Source organism: Lipophrys pholis (assembly GCF_963383615.2).
Source record: "Lipophrys pholis genome assembly, chromosome: 16".
Lineage (NCBI taxonomy): Eukaryota > Metazoa > Chordata > Actinopteri > Blenniiformes > Blenniidae > Lipophrys > Lipophrys pholis.
In genome coordinates, this window is record NC_137634.1 from 25093692 (window position 1) to 25114018 (window position 20327).

General features: G+C 44.2%; 1 protein-coding gene across 2 annotated transcripts in view; it reads left to right on the forward strand.

Annotated features, from left to right (window-relative positions):
* Positions 1–14059, forward strand: part of gtf2ird1 (GTF2I repeat domain containing 1) — a 41704-nt gene extending 27645 nt beyond the window's left edge. Inside the window, exons 10-27 of one of the 2 annotated variants that reach the window (XM_080482676.1) lie at positions 179–204; positions 849–975; positions 1275–1312; positions 1491–1571; positions 2436–2588; positions 5687–5740; positions 6995–7075; positions 7669–7852; positions 7996–8057; positions 9399–9470; positions 9548–9815; positions 10046–10074; positions 10559–10606; positions 10689–10766; positions 12090–12282; positions 12456–12502; positions 12762–12865; positions 13606–14059. In XM_080482676.1, coding sequence (XP_080338802.1) covers positions 179–204; positions 849–975; positions 1275–1312; positions 1491–1571; positions 2436–2588; positions 5687–5740; positions 6995–7075; positions 7669–7852; positions 7996–8057; positions 9399–9470; positions 9548–9815; positions 10046–10074; positions 10559–10606; positions 10689–10766; positions 12090–12282; positions 12456–12502; positions 12762–12865; positions 13606–13674 — 1714 coding nt within the window. In that variant the 3' untranslated portion in view covers positions 13675–14059. Of the gene's footprint in view, positions 1–178; positions 205–848; positions 976–1274; positions 1313–1490; positions 1572–2435; positions 2589–5686; positions 5741–6994; positions 7076–7668; positions 7853–7995; positions 8058–9398; positions 9471–9547; positions 9816–10045; positions 10075–10558; positions 10607–10688; positions 10767–12089; positions 12283–12455; positions 12503–12758; positions 12866–13605 lie in introns of both variants that reach the window. The other variant, XM_080482675.1, reaches the window with a different exon arrangement.
* The last annotated feature ends 6268 nt before the right edge of the window (positions 14060–20327 follow it).

A 20327-nucleotide genomic window follows, 5' to 3' on the forward strand; every position in this document is an offset into this window, starting at 1 on the left:
CGAGCCACCAAGATGCTTCCAAGTGAATCTTTTTGAGATTCAGTTATTTCATATTTTTTTAAGAAATAAAGAAGACATAAAAAAAGCAACTAGCAGTTTCCAGACTCCACCTCAGAGTCACTCTGATCTGGAGGAAGAGGAAGCACTGTCTGACAGCCTGTTTCTCTTTGTGTTTCAGAATGTTTGACGAGAGGATTTTCACCGGTAAGTCTCTGATTGCTCGTGTTGTAAAATGAACGTGAGGCTGAGGATCTGCCTCTGATGTCACGCTGGAGAGAGGAAAAGTGTAGTGTGCCATTAAACATACTTACCAGACAACTTATCAGGTCCTTTGAACAATATATCATCCAGTGCGCCTGAAACACTGCTTCATTTGAGGTTTCAGAAAGGTAAAAAAGTATTTCGAGAACAACAGTCTATTCTTTTTTTAACCACGAGCAGTTAAAGTGAATGAGTGTCAGAATCTGATTGAATCTAAAGAGTCTAAAACCACAGAGACCAGTTATTTATTTATTTCAGGGATTCAAACGGTCTCAGAACCAGAGAAGACTTAAAAACTCCTGGAATTATACATCTCTTCAGAAATTTTAAAACACAGGACGTCAGTTAAATAAGCAAATCTGCTTTATTTCTATTGTTGTTGATTCAAATGTGTTTGTAGCGACAGAATAATGTGTTGAGCTCCTCACTATTAGTCAACATCTTCCCAGTTGATCCGTGAGAAACGCCCCATCGGGTGTTTCTTTACACAGATGGTGGATGTTGATAGGACGCAGTGTTTTGTTTGTTTGTTTGTTTGTTTTGTTTTTTGTTCTTTGTTTGTTGATCGACTCGCCCGTTTGTTGAAGCTGCTGGTAAAATCGCACGGGAAGAAGGAAAGCTGGACCTGACCTGCTCGCCTGACGACGGCTTCCTCGACAGCCTGAGTATCCCGACCGGCACCGTGGAACTGCTGAGCAATCCTCACAGCAGCAGGTCACACGCACGCACACACACACACGCACACACACACGCACGCACACACACACACACACACACACACACACACACACACACACACACACACACACACACACACACACACACACACACACACACACACACACACACACACACACCTTCATCTAATTAACTTCCGTTAATAAACTGGTATCTCAGCCTGTGAGCATGTTTGAAGCATGAAAGATGAAATTGGTGAAAAAAAAAAAAAGGATTTATAATATTGATCCAGTTTTGAGTCACTTTATTTCTATTTTTTTTTTTTGACTCCACAGATCAACAAGTGCGTGCGTGAGTCCTGACTGTGAAGCCGGTGTGTGCTCCTTCCTCTTACTTCCCTCTGACAAAATCTCTAAACCTTCTGTGTGAAATGGAAGTTTTCTCCTTGAAAGTCTCTCTGCACTCAGATCGCCTCCGCCACGTTTTTATGGTCTGAATGTGTTTAACGCGGCCATAAAACCTCACGCTGTACGGACGCTTCATCCCCGTAGGTCCCTCAGCAGATTGCATCCCCCTGAGGAGGATTAAAACGGAGCCTCCGGACGGGGAAGTCATCCAGATTACAGTGCCAGGTGAGTGGGGAGCGCTCCGTCTCCACTGGCCAATCACAAGCCTCTTACAAAGTCTCAAAAGAGAAAACTTCACTGGCTGATAAACACATTGAATACAGGGAAAAGGAACATTTCTAGCGAGGGGAGGAATTGTAGGATAATTCACAGTTTAAGCCTCGTTTACACAACGTTACAAGTAAAAACACGGCACCAGACCACAAGTTGGCGCTGTTTGTTTTTGTAATGAAACTACATATGCAGCAGAGAACAAAGGGCTCTAAATATTAACGGGAGAACACGGACATTTCAGTGGACAAACTACCAAGTTGGATTGTTATAACGGTGACTGTCAAAATAAAAGTACCAAGTCCGAGAGACTTTGGACTGGGAGTCATGACACCACCGAGGAAACTTTGTTCTGATTGTCTCTACTGAGCATGTGCACAACTACGAGTTAACTACGGTCGTGGTAGCATATCAGAAAAGTAGCCTTTTCCCATCTCCATGGAGTCGTAGTGGGGCGTTTCAAAAAGTTACATTTTCCAGTTTCCAATGAGACGGGAGTCAATCATTAAAAAAAAAAAGTTGTGTCCGTTTCCGTGGAAACTGAGTTGGGATGTTCTTAAAAAGTAGCATTTTACCACGTTTCCATGGAGACGGGTGTTGGAGCATTTTCAAAAAGTAGCGTTTTCCCCCGTTAGGTACACAGAAACGCGCGCACACACACACACGCACGCGCACACACACACACACACACACACACACACACACACACACACGCGCGCGCGCACGCTTCAATGAGCACGTGTAGTTTGTTGCAGGAGGCGCTGACATTAAAGCCCCACTGAAGGTTCCCGTTGTGACTGGGTGTGTTTGTTTCCGTAGAGTCCGGTCCCAGCGGGGAGGAGCCCAGTGAGCCTGCGGCCGAGCCCGCTGCCACCGCTCCGCGTCCGGCCACCGCCTCGCCGTCCGCCTCCTCCGCCCCCCCTCTAGCCCCGCCTCCCTCCGCTCCCCATCACCCGCTGGAGAACCATGCAGGTAATCTCCCTCCTTGTGCGGGGACCCCCCCCCCCCTCCCCCCTTCCCCAACGACCCACCCACCCGCCTCAGCAAAATAAGCTGCAGCACGTATGAAACCACTTTTTTTCAGATCCTCTACTCTTCCTGTAAGTCATAGCCACACCGAACCTGACCCCCACCCCCCTCCCCCCTCCCCCCTCCCCTGTGCACAATATGAGCTGATCTGTGAAGGGCACCATGCATCACGGTCAAGCCCGAGCGATGCATTGTGCTTGCGTGCAGAGTCACACTCCTCCACTTTAGTTATAGCTTTAGAGACAATCGACTCCCGGAAGTTCCTGTCCACCCCCACCCCCCCATAGACCCCCCCCACCCCACCCCCCCACTTCGTAAATCCTCAGTGAATAGAGAAAGGTAACCAAGATCCTTCCAGTAGACACCACGCTCTCTCCAAACTGCACCGCCTCAGCCTCTTTAAATCCACTCAGATACATGAAGTGTGTTACGACCCACAGAGGGAGGGAACTTACTTAAAGACACGGGAGACAAGAGGAAGGTTTTTTTGATTTTGTTACACGTTGACTTTATTTTTAACCTTCGTTTTGTAGTTTCTGTTCTTGGTTTTGACGGAGAAAGGGCGCACAGGCAGCGTATCTACAAGACCCTTGTCCACCTGCCCCAGAAAAAAGAGAAACAGGAAAAGTACAACTCAAAGACGGGCGTGATGCCCGACCAAACAAACGGGTGCGGCAAAGGCCCAACCCTGTACAGGGCCGCCGAACCAGTACCGACACTGGGCTCAGGAAAAAAAAGACGGACTAGACCCGGAACGAAATAAAATGCAAAAACAGGACAGCCGGTCCGGCCACACCAAAGAACTACTGAAGCCAGGAAGCGGCGATGGACCGAACGAGCAAGACACTCGTGAGCGCGAAGCGCAGCCTGTTTGTAGGCGGAGCGGAAACGATTTCATCAAAAATATCACAAAGACCCAAATGCTGTCACCACAAATAATGGTCCCCAATCTCCATCCATTTACTCCCGCTTATCCATTTCCGGGTGGTGGGGGTGTCAGTCTGAGCACCGTCACCCAGATCACATTGCGCCCATTAAGAACCTTCCTGCAGGTGGTGAGCCCACAGGAAGGTGGCGCCCGGCGTGGGACACGAACCCTCTACCTTGAGATTGCGAGTCTCATGTTCTACCTACTGAGCTCACCGTCCCCAATCTCTTGATATTAAATAATTGTGTTTAAGTTGTTAAGAAAATAACGGGGGGCAAATGCCCATAAGATGAACACAAACAAGGGCGGGGGGGGGGTAAATTATTGCTCGGGCCCGTTTACACGACAACGTTTCAAGTGAAAACGCATCGATTTTGCAGTTTCATTTCAGAAAAGTTTCACGTATGCATACCAAACACCAAACATACCATCGGCTTACACGCCAACGGCAGAAACACTGCATTTTCTTGTTGTGCCACTAGTTGGTGCTGATGTTAGTTCTTTTGTGAAACAAACATTGTTCCTGTTGTCCATCTACTGAGCATGTGCAGAAGAATCCTTAACTACGGTCGAGGTGTGCATGTGCAATGGCAGTGTTTTAGAAAAGTTGTGTATTCGGCGGCTCCGAGCATCGCAAACAGGCAACAGTTTCACCTTTTCACCTGCAGACCTGTTCAGCCGTTTCTTGGCTCCTCCCAGTTGGATTATTCCCGGTCGACCTTTAACGGGAGACGTTTAACTCGTCGTAAACCTGAACCGCCTCAACTGATTGACGAGGTGGAGACTCCAGACGCTCAGAGCTGAGGCTCCCCGTCAGCGGGTTGCCGGTCCGACACCCCCCCCCCCCCCCCCCCCCATCTTCCCTTCCCATAATGTTTCTGGACAAGACATTGAACCCCAAGTTACTCCCGTTGAGCGCATCACAACCCGAATAATTAGTTCTGCTTCTCATCCCAGAAGAAATCCGTCTCTTTAATAAGAATGACTGTAACAACAAACCCGTTGATCCATCCATTCATACATTTTTATTTCTCTGAATCCAGAATATTGACTCACGTCTTTGTCCTATTATCCGTTAGACTCAAAATCCTTCCACAATATTTTGAGTTATTCTGTTAACCAATGGCAACATAAACCTGAACCTCCTGTTCGAGGTAAATGAATCCTGATCTGATCCCAGAATTCCGTCTCCACCAGTAAAACTTTCCACACGTTTGAACTTTGAGGCGGTTTTTCGTCTCTGCTGAAGAGTTTCTCCTGGAGAGGATCTTGGTTTTAGCTCACAGTGCTTCTAGTGACGTGTTTTGCTTTGTTTTGTTGATTTCACTGTGCTTTGTTTAAGTTTTCTTTTCTTTCGCAATTGACCACTAAAAGGAAAGAAACTAAAGGTAAGTGCAGCAAAGTGTCACGTTCAGTGTAACCGAAGCCAAAGCAGAAGTAGAATAGTTTGCAGTAGAAAGTATTTCAAGCGACGTAGACGAGAACAAACTTTAAAAAGTAATTTTTGTCTTCATGTGTGCTGAAGAACTTTAACCCTCTGCGTTCGATGTGTAGATGATTCTGTCATCGACGTTACCGTTGGAGATGTTTACATTTTGTTGGCGTTTCAAATGACCAAAACGGCACCTGGAAACACGGTTTAACATATCCTGTGCCGGTTGCATCATGTCCCGAGGCGCACCACATAATACAAACACGCCCTTCAAACACTCTTTCAACTGCTTCAGAAATAACGAGAAGATCTTACAGATGATTGAAGTCTTGCGTTGCGTTGCAGTATGTCCTGACAGAACCCCCCCCCCCCCCGATGTCAACAGCTGTGCACAAACTACCAAATATAGTCTCGCTTCTCTCGCTCCTTGTTCGCGTCGTCGTAAAAACTTCACAGCAGCTTGTCGGTACGTTAGAAGTACCGAAGACAGAAAGTCGCTGATGAAGGCGTAATCACAGCTAAGATACTACAATGAAGTCGATGGAGGTCCAACATCCATCCAAGTTATTGAAGCTCATCCTGATCTCATTCAAACATTTTGATTCTTCTTTTCCTGCTTTGTCTTATCTTGGATTTCTTGTTGTTTTTGAAGCCTCTCATGTCTTTTCTGGCCTCCTGCAGCTGAAGCGCTGTCACCCAGTGCCTCCTCCCAGAGCATCAGGAGACCCTCTGAAGGTACCACACACACACACACACACACACACACACACAGACACACACACACACACACACACACACACAGGTTGATCATCTCCATCGTGTTAGTTTGTGGAGTAAATCAGGCAAGAAGGGGCGATTCAGTTTTTCAAGTTGATTTTAGAAGCAGAAGAGAAGTGTCAGAAGTCATGATTCATGAGTCTGTTAAAAGGCACTCGCACAGGATTAGACGTGGTTAAAATGTTTTTGTGTCTTTGTTGTGCACCAGACGTGGTCTGCGTCCCTCTAAAGGGGTCCTTAGGAACCAGGTTCAAATGAAATTAACTCCACATGATGCATGCAAGATTTTAATTCTATTTTCACTGTGTACGTAGTTTATGATCTCAAAGGATTTGAACGCGTTCCACTGATGTTTTACTTCTCCATCAGTTCATGCTGAGGCTATTTAGTCTTCCAGGCCGCCTGATCCTGCTGGTTTGAGACGTTTCCCCTAACGACAATATAGAGGCTCATGATTCATACAAACAAACACAAAATGTTGCCTATTCAAACCCTTGAATTAAAGAAAAGTAGTCTTACTTGATGTGTGCCCATCCCCTGTTTTTCTTGAAATCAGGGGTGTCAAACATGTGGGTCAAAACCGAGAGGGACGAGGTTCCGATCCGACCAAACCACCAAGCAAATTGTAAACATTTCTAAGAAAATACTTTTTTTTTTTTTTAGAAGAATAATCTTAAAGAGTAGTGACACAACATGACACTGAGACCCGAGATGAGACAACAGTGATGCCGCCGTGAAATATAGCGAACTCGCATCGAGCGTCGGCCTTAAAGCCACGCTGTCATGCTGAGTTTGGAAAAACACCCAGAATGCAACAGCGACAGCGTTTTGACGTTTCACTGTTTTGCTCCAGAAGGTTTCGTAATAATTGGATTTATATTGAGATCGCAGGGATTTTCTATAAACAAAAACATTTTCATCGTGTATACTCTGCTACACGAGAAGAAAAACTTTTAAAGTTTACATTTAAAGGTTATTATGCCATTATTGTAGCGGTCTGGCCCACTGAGGATGAAACTGTTCTATGTAGCCTCTGAATTAAATGTGTTTGAAACCTTCTTCGGTCTCATCCCACCCCTCCACCCACCCCACCCCCCCGGTTCTGCCCCCCCAGTGATAAATACCCCCCTGCTGTCGGTTTTTGGGGCAGCTGGGAGGCGTCGGAGAGGTTATATCTGCCCTCCTGTAATCCCTCTGCTCCTGTTTCCTCAGCAGGCAGCCTGGTGGACGACATCGGGGAAATGATCCTGCAGCTCCGCAGACAAGTGGAAAGTCTGTTCAGCATCAAGTATGGTGAGAAACCTGCAGCTTAATGCCCCCATGATGTTACACCAGGGCTATTAATGCCCCAGCCATGGGAGGGCAGGACTATAAACTCAGGCTATTAATGCCAGACGGGCAGGACGTTATACCAGGATAATGAAGTATTTCTATTTCACTCTATTAGCATCAGATTATGTGTGTCAAATTGGTTCGTTCACTTCATTAGAAATCTTCTAATTACTTGAAATTGAATGTCACATGTAAATGTAATGACGGTTTATTTATTGTTTGTTTATTATCAGTTCCACAATTCTGAATTTATTCAAGGCCTCTTTTACTCGACAACGTTTCATGTGAAATCACATGGTTTTGCGTTTCCAGTGGCTCCGAGCACGGAGCCCAAAACGTTGTGAAGGTTTTGCACTTTCACTTGAACTCACGGTGTGAACGAGGCCTAGATAGGGACACTTCAGTGGTAATGATAATATTAGCCGTTCTTAAATTCAATTTTTTTTTAATAAAATGACAATTACAATGTCTTTCAAGAATCTGATTCGAAAGAATATTTCGTTTTTTGACCTGGAATCTTCTTTTGAGTGAAATAAGTTTGTGCTCTGCCTCAGCTGAAGCTCTGGGCCTTCCCGAACCGGCCAAGGTGCCGTACTCCCGGTTCCAGATGTACCCGGAGGACCTGTACGTCACCGGGCTGCCCGAGGGGATCGCCCTGCGGAGGCCCAACTGCTTCGGAGCTGCCAAACTGCGGAAGATCCTGTCTGTCAGCAGCCACATCCAGTTTGTCATCAAAAGGTATTTTGAACCCCCTATGTGGTGTGATCACGGCACAAAACGTGAGGAAATGGCAATCAGACACACGTTTCCTCACTTCTTTTCTTTGCTGAGTCGTAATAAAAATGTTGCTTAAAAATGGAATAAATCGTCTTTTTCTTCAGGCCTGAGCTTCTAACTGAGCAAGTAAAACAAGAAATGCCTTCCATCCCCCTCTGCGATCCAGGTACGTCTCTGTTTCAGCTGGATTCCTGTAACTCTTTAGCTCAATGAGTACGGATACTAACTTCTAGCGACTTGCCAACACTGAGTGTGATTACGACTTATGAAATGCCACGAAGCCCGATTCAAACTCCCATCGGCAAACGATACGCGAAGGCTTCACCTCGGACCTCCCCGGCGTCTGCGTCAACGCATTAAAAAGCACCTTTTAACTTCCAGACCGACCAGCATGACCGTGTAATCGCAGTAAATGAAAACAAGCGATAAAAGACGCGGTGTTACATGTTAAGTAACCTCCGTTGGAAAATAAGGCGAGACATTAAAATCACAGAAAACCCTGAGGAGAAATCTGATCCGTCCAAACAATAAATCATGAAATTATTATGCAAATAACACAATTTTGTTCATCTTTACACTTTCCTAATGTGTTATTATGAGTAGTTTTTATCTTTGCGCTGAATTAATTATGTGGTAAACAAAGAAAAAACGGTGACTACAAAGTGGAAATCAAGTCAAATAACTTTATTCGTCCCCTCGGGGCAATTCAGAAGCACTCGGTAGTTTTTATAAAAGCATCGCAAATGTGTTCCTTCTTTTTTTTTAATCTTTCAGTTAATTATAGGTTGAGGGAACCAGCATTTCATTGTACGGTGTAAATGTCTATGTGCCTGTAAATATGACAAATAAATAAATATTATGGGAAAAAAACATAAAAGCATCAAAACATTAGAATTTTAAAGTATTCTCCTGAGGTTTGAATCAGATTTTTCCAACATTTCTACGTTGTTGCAGATCAGATCACCTCAAAGAAAGACGGCAGGTTTCGCCCCCGTTTACAAATGAAACCGTTGTCGTCTAAACGTGAAACTTTTCTGAAATAAAGAACGATGTGTTTGTCGCTAGGCGTGGGAACGGGTTTTAGGGCTGATGTGCCAAATTTTGACAAAACCCGAGTTTAGCAGGTTCTGCAAAGTGTTTCGTTCTGGGTTTCTTTAACGTTCGGACGTGCTGGACGCAGTTAAACCTGCAATAGAAACGGCTCAGCGCACATTCAGATCAGAGAATAATCAGAAGTTCTTCCAGCAGGTCGTGGTGCTGAAGCTCTTCAGAGAGTCCACGTGTTTGCATTCGCCCGCAGCTTCAAACATGGAAAGCGTTCCAACGTAAACTGCTGCTTTCAGCAGATCATTTGAGGTCAAACCTGATTCGCGTTGGATTTTTAAAAGTCCTTCCTGCAGCTCTTGCTGCTGTTTCACAAAGCCGCTCCGCTGGAACGGAAACGGTTTCCATTCGGTCGCCCTCCAGAGGTTTAACCTCTGAGGTTCTCTGTGTTTTTTTTTTAAAGAGTTGGACGCCAGCGACCTCACGTCGGTCTCAGACGACTCTGCAGCCGGATCCAAGAGACCCGGATTCTCAGGTCCGTCCGCTCCAGGTCTGAGAGCCAAGCCAAGGCCGTGGAGAACCGACGTGTGACTCTTGTGTCTCTGTCCGCAGAGTGTCTGGAGTCCAAGCTGTCCAGGATCGACCTGGCCAACACGCTGCGGGAGCAGGTCCAGGACCTGTTCAACAGGAAGTACGGCGAGGCGCTGGGCATCAAGTACCCGGTCCAAGTGCCTTACAAGAGGATCAAGAACAACCCGGACTCGGTCATCATCGAAGGCCTCCCGCCCGGCATCCCCTTCAGGAAGCCCTGCACCTTCGGTTCCCAGAACCTGGAGAGGATCCTGGCCGTGGCCGACAAGATCAACTTCACCATCACCAGGTGGGCGGAGCCACGCGGAGCTCAGCAGCTTTCATTTCCATACGCAAGACCAAGGTTTTCCCGAAAAACTCTCCAAACTTCAGGAAATAAATGAAACCAGGGAAGCGGTTCGGTGTGGGAGTCCGCGGAGGATGTGGACGTAGTTTGATCATCTGTGGCGTCATAACAGAAAATAATGTGTGAACCCTCCCCCAACAGATTGTAACGCGACATTTCTTTGTTGTTTTCAGACCATTTCAAGGACTTATTCCAAAACCAGGTAGGAACACAATTTTGTTTTCAATCATCTTAAAACCGCGCGTCAAGCATAAGATCCGTGGGCCAAACCCAGGAGGCTCCGATCCGCCATGAAAATGACAGGAAGAAAACTAGCGATTTCAGAAGAGTTGGGACACGACACAAGACTGAGACAACGAGCCGAGACGCTGCAGTGAAAGCTAACAAACTAGCCTCGAAGCCATGAGTCTGTCAAAACACCCATAATGCAACAGGTTTTTCTTTTTCGACATTTCACTGTATTTTGCACCAGAAGGTTCCATTAAAATGGCTTTTTATTAAGATTAGTTTTTTTATGACAGTATAGACAAGTTCATCATCTGCGTAAAGAGAACTTGAAATAAATGCAAAGGTTACTGTTTCTATTTCACGGGTCTGAACCACTCGAGATGAAATCGGACTGTTCAAACAGATGAGAGAAGTTCTGACCTGCGGCATTAATAAAGTTTACATTCTTTTTCTTTCAGCACCTCGGCGAGTCACTTTACTAAAGAAGGCGTACGCCTCCATAAGCGGTGAGAAAACACGTCCTTGAATTCCCTGCCGCGACCTTGAAATGCCTTGATTTGAAGGACGTGGCTGTTTTGTGGTTGACAGACGACGACGACATTAACCGGATGGGGGAGAAGGTGGTGCTGCGGGAGCAGGTCAAGGAGCTGTTCAACAAGAAATATGGTAAACTGACCGGCAGACGATGGAAATACAGTCGGGATTTCATCTCAGTGTGACGTGTTGCTGGAAGATCTTTAACTCGCCAGAGCTCGTTCAAGCCACGAGGTCATGAATCGAGTCAATAAAAGCTTCAGAGAGCTGATTTCTAGAGCCACAATGCTAAAATGCTAAGCTTCAGAGTACTGCAGCTTTGGAAACTGATGAAAAGCTTCAAATTGCTGTTAATACGCAAATGTTGGAGATGATAAGTTGTGCTAAATTCCTTTTTTCCTTTTTTCCATGACTTCAATTCACATAAATCCTCTTGAAATGTAAAACTCCTGTCGTTTCCCGTCTGTGTGCTTTATTCCTGCCTTCTTCCTTCACCACTGACTCGCTGTCCCACCTAGTGGTGAAGGATGGCATTACAAACCGAGGCCTGTTGTGCAAATTATATATATATGTTTTTAAACTCAGAAAATATGACGTATAAATCTGGTTTTTAGTTCCATTTTGTACCTTTAATAAGAGGTAGGAAGACTCCGAGCCTGGACTTGAACCGGGTGTTTTCTCACTGTGATGTGAGAAACGTTTGATCACTGAACCACAAACAAACCCGTCAGAAGTTTTTGTGAATCACAAAATTCCATCAATAACTCAAACACCTAAAACCAAAGTGATTCGTAATAAAAGTAAATCACATTGAAACTAATATTGGAAATAATGCTGATACAAGTATGTATATGATATATTATCATATTAAAGAGAGATTTGTGAGACTCATTTCTCCGTCAACTTAACAAAAATCTTTAATTAAAACGAGTCATAAAACATTTTCTCGTTATTTTAAAGAGGTCATTTACACATTAAGAGCTGTTTGAAGCCTTTAATCAACTATTTAGCTGACTGCTCCGTGTTATATAGTATATTGAAACCATTACTCAGTAGCATATGCATATATATATATATATATATATATATATATATATTTATTTGAGACGAAAACCTGTCAATAATTTAAAAAAACAAATCGTAATCATATTTTGTTAATCATTGAATAAGATATATTTTTTTATCATTTAAAAAGTCTGTTTTATAACACTTAAATAGTTTGTGCTTGTTAAACTTGTTAAAATGGTTACAGTGAATGGTATACTGTCATAATTACTATTTTATGATATTATTGACAAATTATTGTGTTTATAACATCAAAAATGAGTGAATTATTGTGTTTCTACAGCGAGTAAAGAATCTTTTGAAGCGTTAGACGCTGAGCGAGGTGATATTAGTCCGTACACGTTGACTGTACCCTGTTAAAGTGCTGCCTGCGTCCCTGCTGGTGTCCAGGTGAGGCTCTGGGTCTGGACCGCTCCGTGGTGGTTCCCTACAAGCTGATCCGCGGCAGCCCGGAGTCGGTGGAGGTCGGCGGCCTCCCGGACGACGTCTCCTTCCGGAACCCCAACAATTACGACATTGTGTGCCTGGAGAAGATCCTGCAGGCCGCCGACCAAGTCACGTTCACCATCAAGAGCCAGCTGCAGTGAGTGTGTTCAGCTCATTCTGACTGTGGAGTCAAGAATGCAGGCAGAGGGATTATAATCCAGAGAGATTGTGGCTGGTTTGTCTCTGTTCTGGTGTGTCGGTGCAGATTAAGTCAAAGCCTTTTTCTTTCCATTAAATCCTCCTGAAATAACCTTCTTCTCTCTCCTGCAGGCCGTTTGCAGAGATCTGCAGCCAGGCCTGTAACACAGGAAACACAGGTAGCTCTGTGTGTGTGTGTGTGTGTGTGTGTGTGTGTGTGTGTGTGTGTGTGTGTGTGTGTGTGTGTGTGTGTGTGTGTGTGTGTGTGTGTGTGTGTGTGTGTGTGTGTGTGTGTGTGTGTGTGTGTGTGTGTGTGTGTGTGTGTGTGTGTGTGTGTGTGTGTGTGTGTGTGTGTGTGTGTGTGTGTGTGTGTGTGTGTGTGTGTGTGTGCATCTTTGTGTGTTTGGTGTCTCAGACTCTGCTCGCCGTCTCCAGCAGGAAGCGACGCCTCCATCAACCGGCGGAAACGTAAGCGGGTCCAGGAGAGCAGCCGAATACCGCCGCCGTCCGACCTGCTCTCGACCAATCAGATTCCAATGATGGTGCGTGACACACGGCCGTGTTTTAATCCCATTGAGTTACCGTAACGCCCCTAATAGAAGACCAGGGTATTGGACGTTCAGTTCACATGACTACGTTTTGAGTGAAAACGCTTTGATTTGGCATTTTCATATCAGAATAGTTTCCCCGTTTCCACGGAGACAGAGTCAGAGCGTTTTCAAAAAGTTGTGTTTTCAGTGTCTCCGAGTGCCATTGCCGTGTATACAGAGGCCCAAAATGAAACAAATGTTTTCCGTTTTTACTTGAAAACATTGTCATCACTGCGATACCATAATGTCTCTAATATAAGAGCACCATGATTGTATAATTGTACTGTATATTCAAGACAATAAGTCACACTTTGATCACATGACCTATCAATGAAAACACAATGGCTCATACCATCTGGGACCACTAGATGTCTCTGTTTGACTATAAAAAATTCAAGTATGATTTGACTAAAAACAAAATCCATACAGCACTTATGGAGGAATTCTCTTTGATAGTCCGAGGGTGGAAAACAAAATAAATCTGTTCGATGTTTATCGGCTGGTTTTTAACAACATAGTTTGAACTGATTATTGAAAAAAGTAAATTTTGTGTGAAATCTTTTATGGGATATATTTATTTTTTTGGTCTGATGTGACTGATATTCCTGAAAATACGGTAAAAAGATGGTAATGCTGAAAGTCCTTGCGTCACTGCTGTGTGAGAGTTTGACTTGCTCCGTGTCGTCCTGCAGCAGTGGCCCATGTACATGGTGGACTACAGCGGAGTGAACATGCAGGTTCCCGGGAAGGTCAACTACTGAGGTCAAAGGTCAAAAGACAGAGGACGAAGGACGGGCCGCAACAAAGGGACATCAGAAGACGAGTCTCTAACACTAACCAGGAGAGGTGTGTGTGTGTGTGTGTGTGTGTGTGTGTGTGTGTGTGTGTGTGTGTGTGTGTGTGTGTGTGTGTGTGTGTGTGTGTGTGTGTGTGTGTGTGTGTGTGTGTGTGTGTGTGTGTGTGTGTGTGTGTGTGTGTGTGTGTGTGTGTGTGTGTGTGTGTGTGTGTGTGTGAACACCGCCAGTCAAACGTTTGCACACACACCTCTTCTCATTCAGTGTTTTTCTATATTTTCTTGACTATTTTCGTGGTCGAGTCCCTGAAGGCGTCAAAACTATGAATGAACATCTGGAATTATGTGGTGGGAAAAAAAAAAGAAGTGTGAAATAATTAACTTCCTCCGAGTCGCGACTCCTTTCTCGAGGCTCCTGCACACTCGCACTGGAACAAGGAGAAACGTCAACCAGCTGCCGAAAGAAAAAACATTCTTGTTGAACAGGAGAGCTCAAGCTCCGAGGAGAAACCGTCAAACTCGCAGGCCACGCCCCCTCGCCGCCGCCACGCGTCTGTGAAGCGGCGTTTTAACTCTTCAACTGCACAGCTTATTTCAAATGTTTTCAGAAATACAACTGGCCGAACTGTTTTGGTAATAGAGGAGAAGGTTTGCGTCCCGGCGGCCATGTTGGTTTGGTGTTCATTCATAGTGTGGATGCTTTCAGTGAGAAGCTCCGATGGAAGTAGTCTGAGAATGAAGAAGAAACTGTGTGTGTGTGTGTGTGTGTGTGTGTGTGTGTGTGTGTGTGTGTGTGTGTGTGTGTGTGTGTGTGTGTGTGTGTGTGTGTGTGTGTGTGTGTGTGTGTGTGTGTGTGTGTGTGTGTGTGTGTGTGTGTGTGTGTGTGTGTGTGTGTGTGTGTGTGTGTCTAAATGTTTGTGGTACCAAGGGCTCGGCCTGTGTCCTGGTTCTGGTTCTCCTCCTGGACTCCCCTCCAGAGTTTTTCTGTTTTGTTGTTCTGACTCTGAACACACACACGCACGCACACACACACACGCACACACACACACACACACACACACACACACACACACACACACACACACACACACACAAGAAGGAAAAAAAAAAAAAAAAGTTGTTGGGTCTCGATGTTAAACTGACGAAAACAAACGTCTTGGATCGCGATCCGGTTCCACATTATTCAGATCTTTGTACTTTTTATTTATTATATTTATTGAGATATAACATGCAGGGATGTAAAATATATTATCGTGTTCTCCGGGGAACGAGCAGAGCGCCGACATCACGGCGAGCGCTGGATTCAAACAGAGGAAACGAAGTGTCTTCATTGGACGAGGAAAAGACGCCTTCTTATGTTAGCGACATGTAAAATACGTCATTTCAGCCTGAATGTATCCTGTAAAGAAGAATGGTATGTTACTCTGCGACGACTCTCTGGACTAACCATATTTAATATGCTGTACCTTAACGCCAATTAGGCCTTTCAAATAAAATGTGTTGCCTTGCACTCTTTACTGCGTCGCCCTTTGTTTTTCCCACCGTCCCTGAACGTCTCATCAGCAAATCCAGTGAATGTTATTTATAGTGTCTGTTGATTTATTTACTTTTTTTAATATTTTCAGGAGCTGCTCAGTTCAGTTTAGGTTTTATTTGTGTTCCAGTCGGGCAGTTAGTGTTGCAGCAAGTTAAAAAAAATAAAACCAAACATAAATAACACACTTACACACACACATTTATTATTATTATTATTATAGTCATGTTATTTTAAGAATGATTGTATTTATTGTATTATTATATTGCTTTAATTTTAGCAGCTATCTTAATTTTTATTACATTTTTTAAAAGTTTTATTTGATGTATTGATAGTCATTATTTTATTCATTCTAATTAGTTAGCCATACATTGTTTTATTTATTTGATTATTAGTCATTTAGTTATTAGTAGTTGTAATTAGTGATTTGATATATTTTCGATGTATTTTAGTTGTTTGTCTTTTACTATTCATTTATGTGTGTGTGTGTGTGTGCTTTAAATTATTTTTTCATTTTAGCGGCTGTTATTATTAGTAATTTTATATATATATTAAAGTATTTATTTTAGTAGCTATTTGGTCTTTCCTGGTCACTTCCAGAGTTTTACTCTGCTTTGTCCATCGTGACGTGAGTTCTTCAGATCGTCGGCTGTGTGTCGGAGACGATCTGGAGAACAATGTGACGGAGATGTGGACGACTTCCACAGGGAGGCGCCGACACACTCCAGTGAACATCCAGGGTTTAGACAGATTCTGCAGTACAAATACTGGATGTTCACCTCAACGACACTCACCTGGACCATCAACACAGACGCCCTGGACATGAAGGACCAGAGACCAACTCCACCTGCTGAGGAGGCAGCAGAGTCTGGAAAGACAGTTTATGGCAGCAGCTGCCTTCTGCTGGTCTGCTGGAGCTTCTCTGCTCCAGTCAGGGACCGGATCACACTGAACAGACTGGTTCTGTCCCAGAGACCCGGTTCTGTTCTGGGTACCTGGTTCTGTCCTGGAGACCCGGTTCTGTTCTGGGGACCCGGTTCTGTTCTGGGGACCTGGTTCTGTTCTGGAGACACGGTTCTGGAGACCTGGTTCTGTTCTGGAGACCATTCAGGAGGTGAGCGGAGGATCCTGGCAAAGCATGGACAACACCTCTCATCCCCTCCACCACACCTAACCAGTAGAAGCATTAACAGGAGCAGTAACCAGTAGAAGCATTAACCAGTAGCATTAACAAGTAGGAGCATTAACCAGTAGAATGATTAACTAGTAGCATTAACCAGTATGAGCATTAACCATTAGGAGCATTAACCAGTAGAAGCATTAACAGGAGCATTAACCAGTAGGAGCATTAACCAGTAGAAGCATTAACAGGAGCATTAACCAGTAGGAGCATTAACAGGAGCATTAACCAGTAGAAGCATTAACCAGTAGCATTAACAAGTAGGAGCATTAAACCAGTAGAATGATTAACTAGTAGCATTAACCAGTAGGAGCAGTAACCAGTAGAAGCATTAACCAGTAGCATTAACAAGTAGGAGCATTAACCAGTAGAATGATTAACTAGTAGCATTAACCAGTATGAGCATTAACCATTAGGAGCATTAACCAGTAGAAGCATTAACAGGAGCATTAACCAGTAGGAGCATTAACCAGTAGAAGCATTAACAGGAGCATTAACCAGTAGGAGCATTAACAGGAGCATTAACCAGTAGAAGCATTAACCAGTAGCATTAACAAGTAGGAGCATTAAACCAGTAGAATGATTAACTAGTAGCATTAACCAGTAGGAGCAGTAACCAGTAGAAGCATTAACAGGAGCATTAACCAGTAGGAGCAGTAACCAGTAGAAGCATTAACCAGTAGAAGCATTAACAGGAGCATTAACCAGTAGGAGCATTAACAGGAGCATTAACCAGATCCTTCAGCAGTCATCATCCAGGTTCATTCCTGCTGTGAGTTTTTCCAACTGAATATTTTGTAAATCCACCATCCTGGTACTGCTGAACACTGAATACTGTAAATATTACTGCTGCTGCTTTGTGTATTTTTACCCATCTTGATGGGTAATGATGTGTACCATGTGTATCGATACATATATACTTCTATACATGGTTTGTTTCTGTGTGTGTAACTGTACTGTGTTCTGTTACTGAGTTGGACTTTAAAGACATAAAACTACTAGAAGAGAAACTTGTTTTGTTCCCGGCTGGTTTGAAAAATGAAGTTTTATATATAAAACAAATAATCCAAACTGTGAACTTGTTGATATGTTGATTTATTTGAAGACAAGAAACAGGAATTTTCTCTGTTAGGAGTGAAATTATCAGCTAAAAACTCAAATGTTGTCGAAACTAATTCGTAGTAATTCGTAGAAACAATCAGAATTAGAGTACTGGATTGTAATACTGCCAGTTTGAAGAGTTTTAATCCAGAATAATTTAAGGATTTATAAAAGAAAAGAAAATGTGTCTAAAATGAGAAACGTCTCTTTCCTACATTTGATGCAGAGAAAATCTAAAGAGTCATTTTGGACCAAAGCGGCTGAAAGTCGACGTTTCGCATTAAAAACGTCTTTTAATTATGAAACGTCAAACTGGAAGAGACGAGAAGTTCATGTCAAAATAAAGTCCCGTCAAAAAAATAAAAAAAATACACTTTTCTTTTAAAAACAAAAAAAGGAACATTTACTCTCCATCAAAAAGGATAAATGAAACATTTAAAACTGTGAATCATTATTTGTCGTACGAAGGGAAATCCAACCATCTGTGACGAACGAGACTCGAGGACGTGATGAAACGAGGGACGATTTGAGGACTGAACGTTCAGCAGCTTCACAAAGACGTGAAGCTCCAGGATCCATGAAGCAGAAACCACGTAGCAAACCATTTTAAAGATTTGGGACAAAAGAAGTTGTGGAGAAACGAATTCCGATCGACGTTATTTAATGTTTCTGCTCCGGGAACGTCAGCAGGGATGAAGAAGATCCTGAAGGAAACCAGGAAAACAAACCTGCAGTTTCATCTGGATCTTAAAAGTCCGTCCTCGTCTTCCTCCGCCGCCGCCGAGCGACTTCACGTGTGTTAATCCATCAACTGCTGCTGGGAGACTGAGAGGAAACGTTCCATCAGGTTATCGTGTTAAACTTAATCCACAGGGGATTATCTGCTTCTTCTGACGCCAGGATGTGGGGCAGGGAGGACAGAACAGGACGGAGGACAGAACAGAACAGGACGGAGGACAGAACAGGACAGAGGACAGAACAGGACGGAGGACAGAACAGAACGGAGGACAGAACAGGATGGAGGACAGAACATGATGGAGGACAGAACAGGACAGGACGGAGGACAGAACAGGACGGAGGACAGAACATGATAGAGGACAGAACAGGACGGAGGACAGAACAGGACGGAGGACAGAACAGGACAGAACAGAACAGGATGGAGGACAGAACAGGACAAAGGACAGAACATGATGGAGGACAGAACAGGACAGAGGACAGAACAGAACAGGATGGAGGACAGGACAGAACAGGACAGAGGACAGAACAGGACGGAGGACAGAACAGAACAGGACGGAGGACAGAACAGGACAGAACAGAACAGGATGGAGGACAGAACAGGACGAAGGACAGAACATGATGGAGGACAGAACAGGACGGAGGACAGAACATGATGGAGGACAGAACAGGACAGAGGACAGAACAGAACAGGATGGAGGACAGGACAGAGGACAGAACAGAACAGGATGGAGGACAGGACAGAACAGGACGGAGGACAGAACAGAACAGGATGGAGGACAGGACAGAACAGGACAGGACGTCCACATGGACTTTAGGTTTAATGTCTCAGATCAGATCTGCTGTTGGACAATAAAGCAGGAAACAAAACAACCTGCTCACATGGAAACCAGATGTGGATCAGACCTGGACCAGATGTGGATCAGATGTGGATCAGATGTGGACCAGATGTGGACCAGATGTGGATCAGACGTGGATCAGATGTGGACCAGATGTGGATCAGACGTTGCGCGGTGTGACCAGGCTGATCTGGAACCGTCCAGCTCAGCTGATCACAAGATGAAGGAAAAGAGGAAACTGGAGGCGCTCAGACGTCCCGGCTTCACCAGCTGCAAACATCTGAAGCAACAACGTTTCAGATCGGGTCCAAGTGGAGTCGGACCCTGAGCTTGACCTTTGACCCAACTGCTCTCAGAACGTAAAAGAACCGTCCTTCGATTAAGACAAGCCATCCCTGGAAATTTCATGAAGTTTGGGTGAAGAGCTTTTGTGAAACGTTGGTAAAGTACAAACAAATAAACAAACAAACAAACAAACAAACAAACAAACACCACTGGTTCAGTTAGAAAATCAATCCTTGATATTGATCCATGTTTATTTGCCACCGTTGGTTTGAGGGAATCTGAACGTGTGTGTGCAGATAAACTACACACACTGTGTGTGTTTGTGTGTGTGTGTGTGTGTGTGTGTGTGAGACTAGATTTAGAAAACGGTGAATCGGCTGTAAAGCAATTCCACTTCTGAAAATGAAACGTTAAGAAATCTGATCCTGATGTTCACAATTAAAATCCAAGTTACTTCCAATCTGACTAAAGTGTTTTTATAAAAATAATTATTAGACAAGCTGCAGGGACACTGACTTACCTGCAGGGGGTGCTGGTGGACTGAAGCTGTTTAGATTAATCCAGTCTTTAATCTCAGAATCCTGGGATTTTTCTCAAACGCGTCATCGTTTTCCCGCCAGCAGCACGACTTTCTTCACGTTGCTGCTCTTTGATTCATGACTTTGTTTGTTTGTTTGTTTGTTGTCGTTTTGACGAACTCTTTACTTTGCACTCTCCCGTCCCGCGGTCGTTTTAATCCCAAGACCCCGTTTCCATGACGTTTCAACTGAAGACTCTCACGTTCTTTGTGTTTTCATTTCATAAAAGTTTTGCGTTTCCATGGAAACGTTTTTGGAAACTATGTAGTTTTCCTGTGGAGCCACTAGAGGGTGCTGTCGGTTTGCTTTGGTCATTAAAACACATACATGCAGCAGAGACTAACAAACGACACAAACATTGTTCTTATT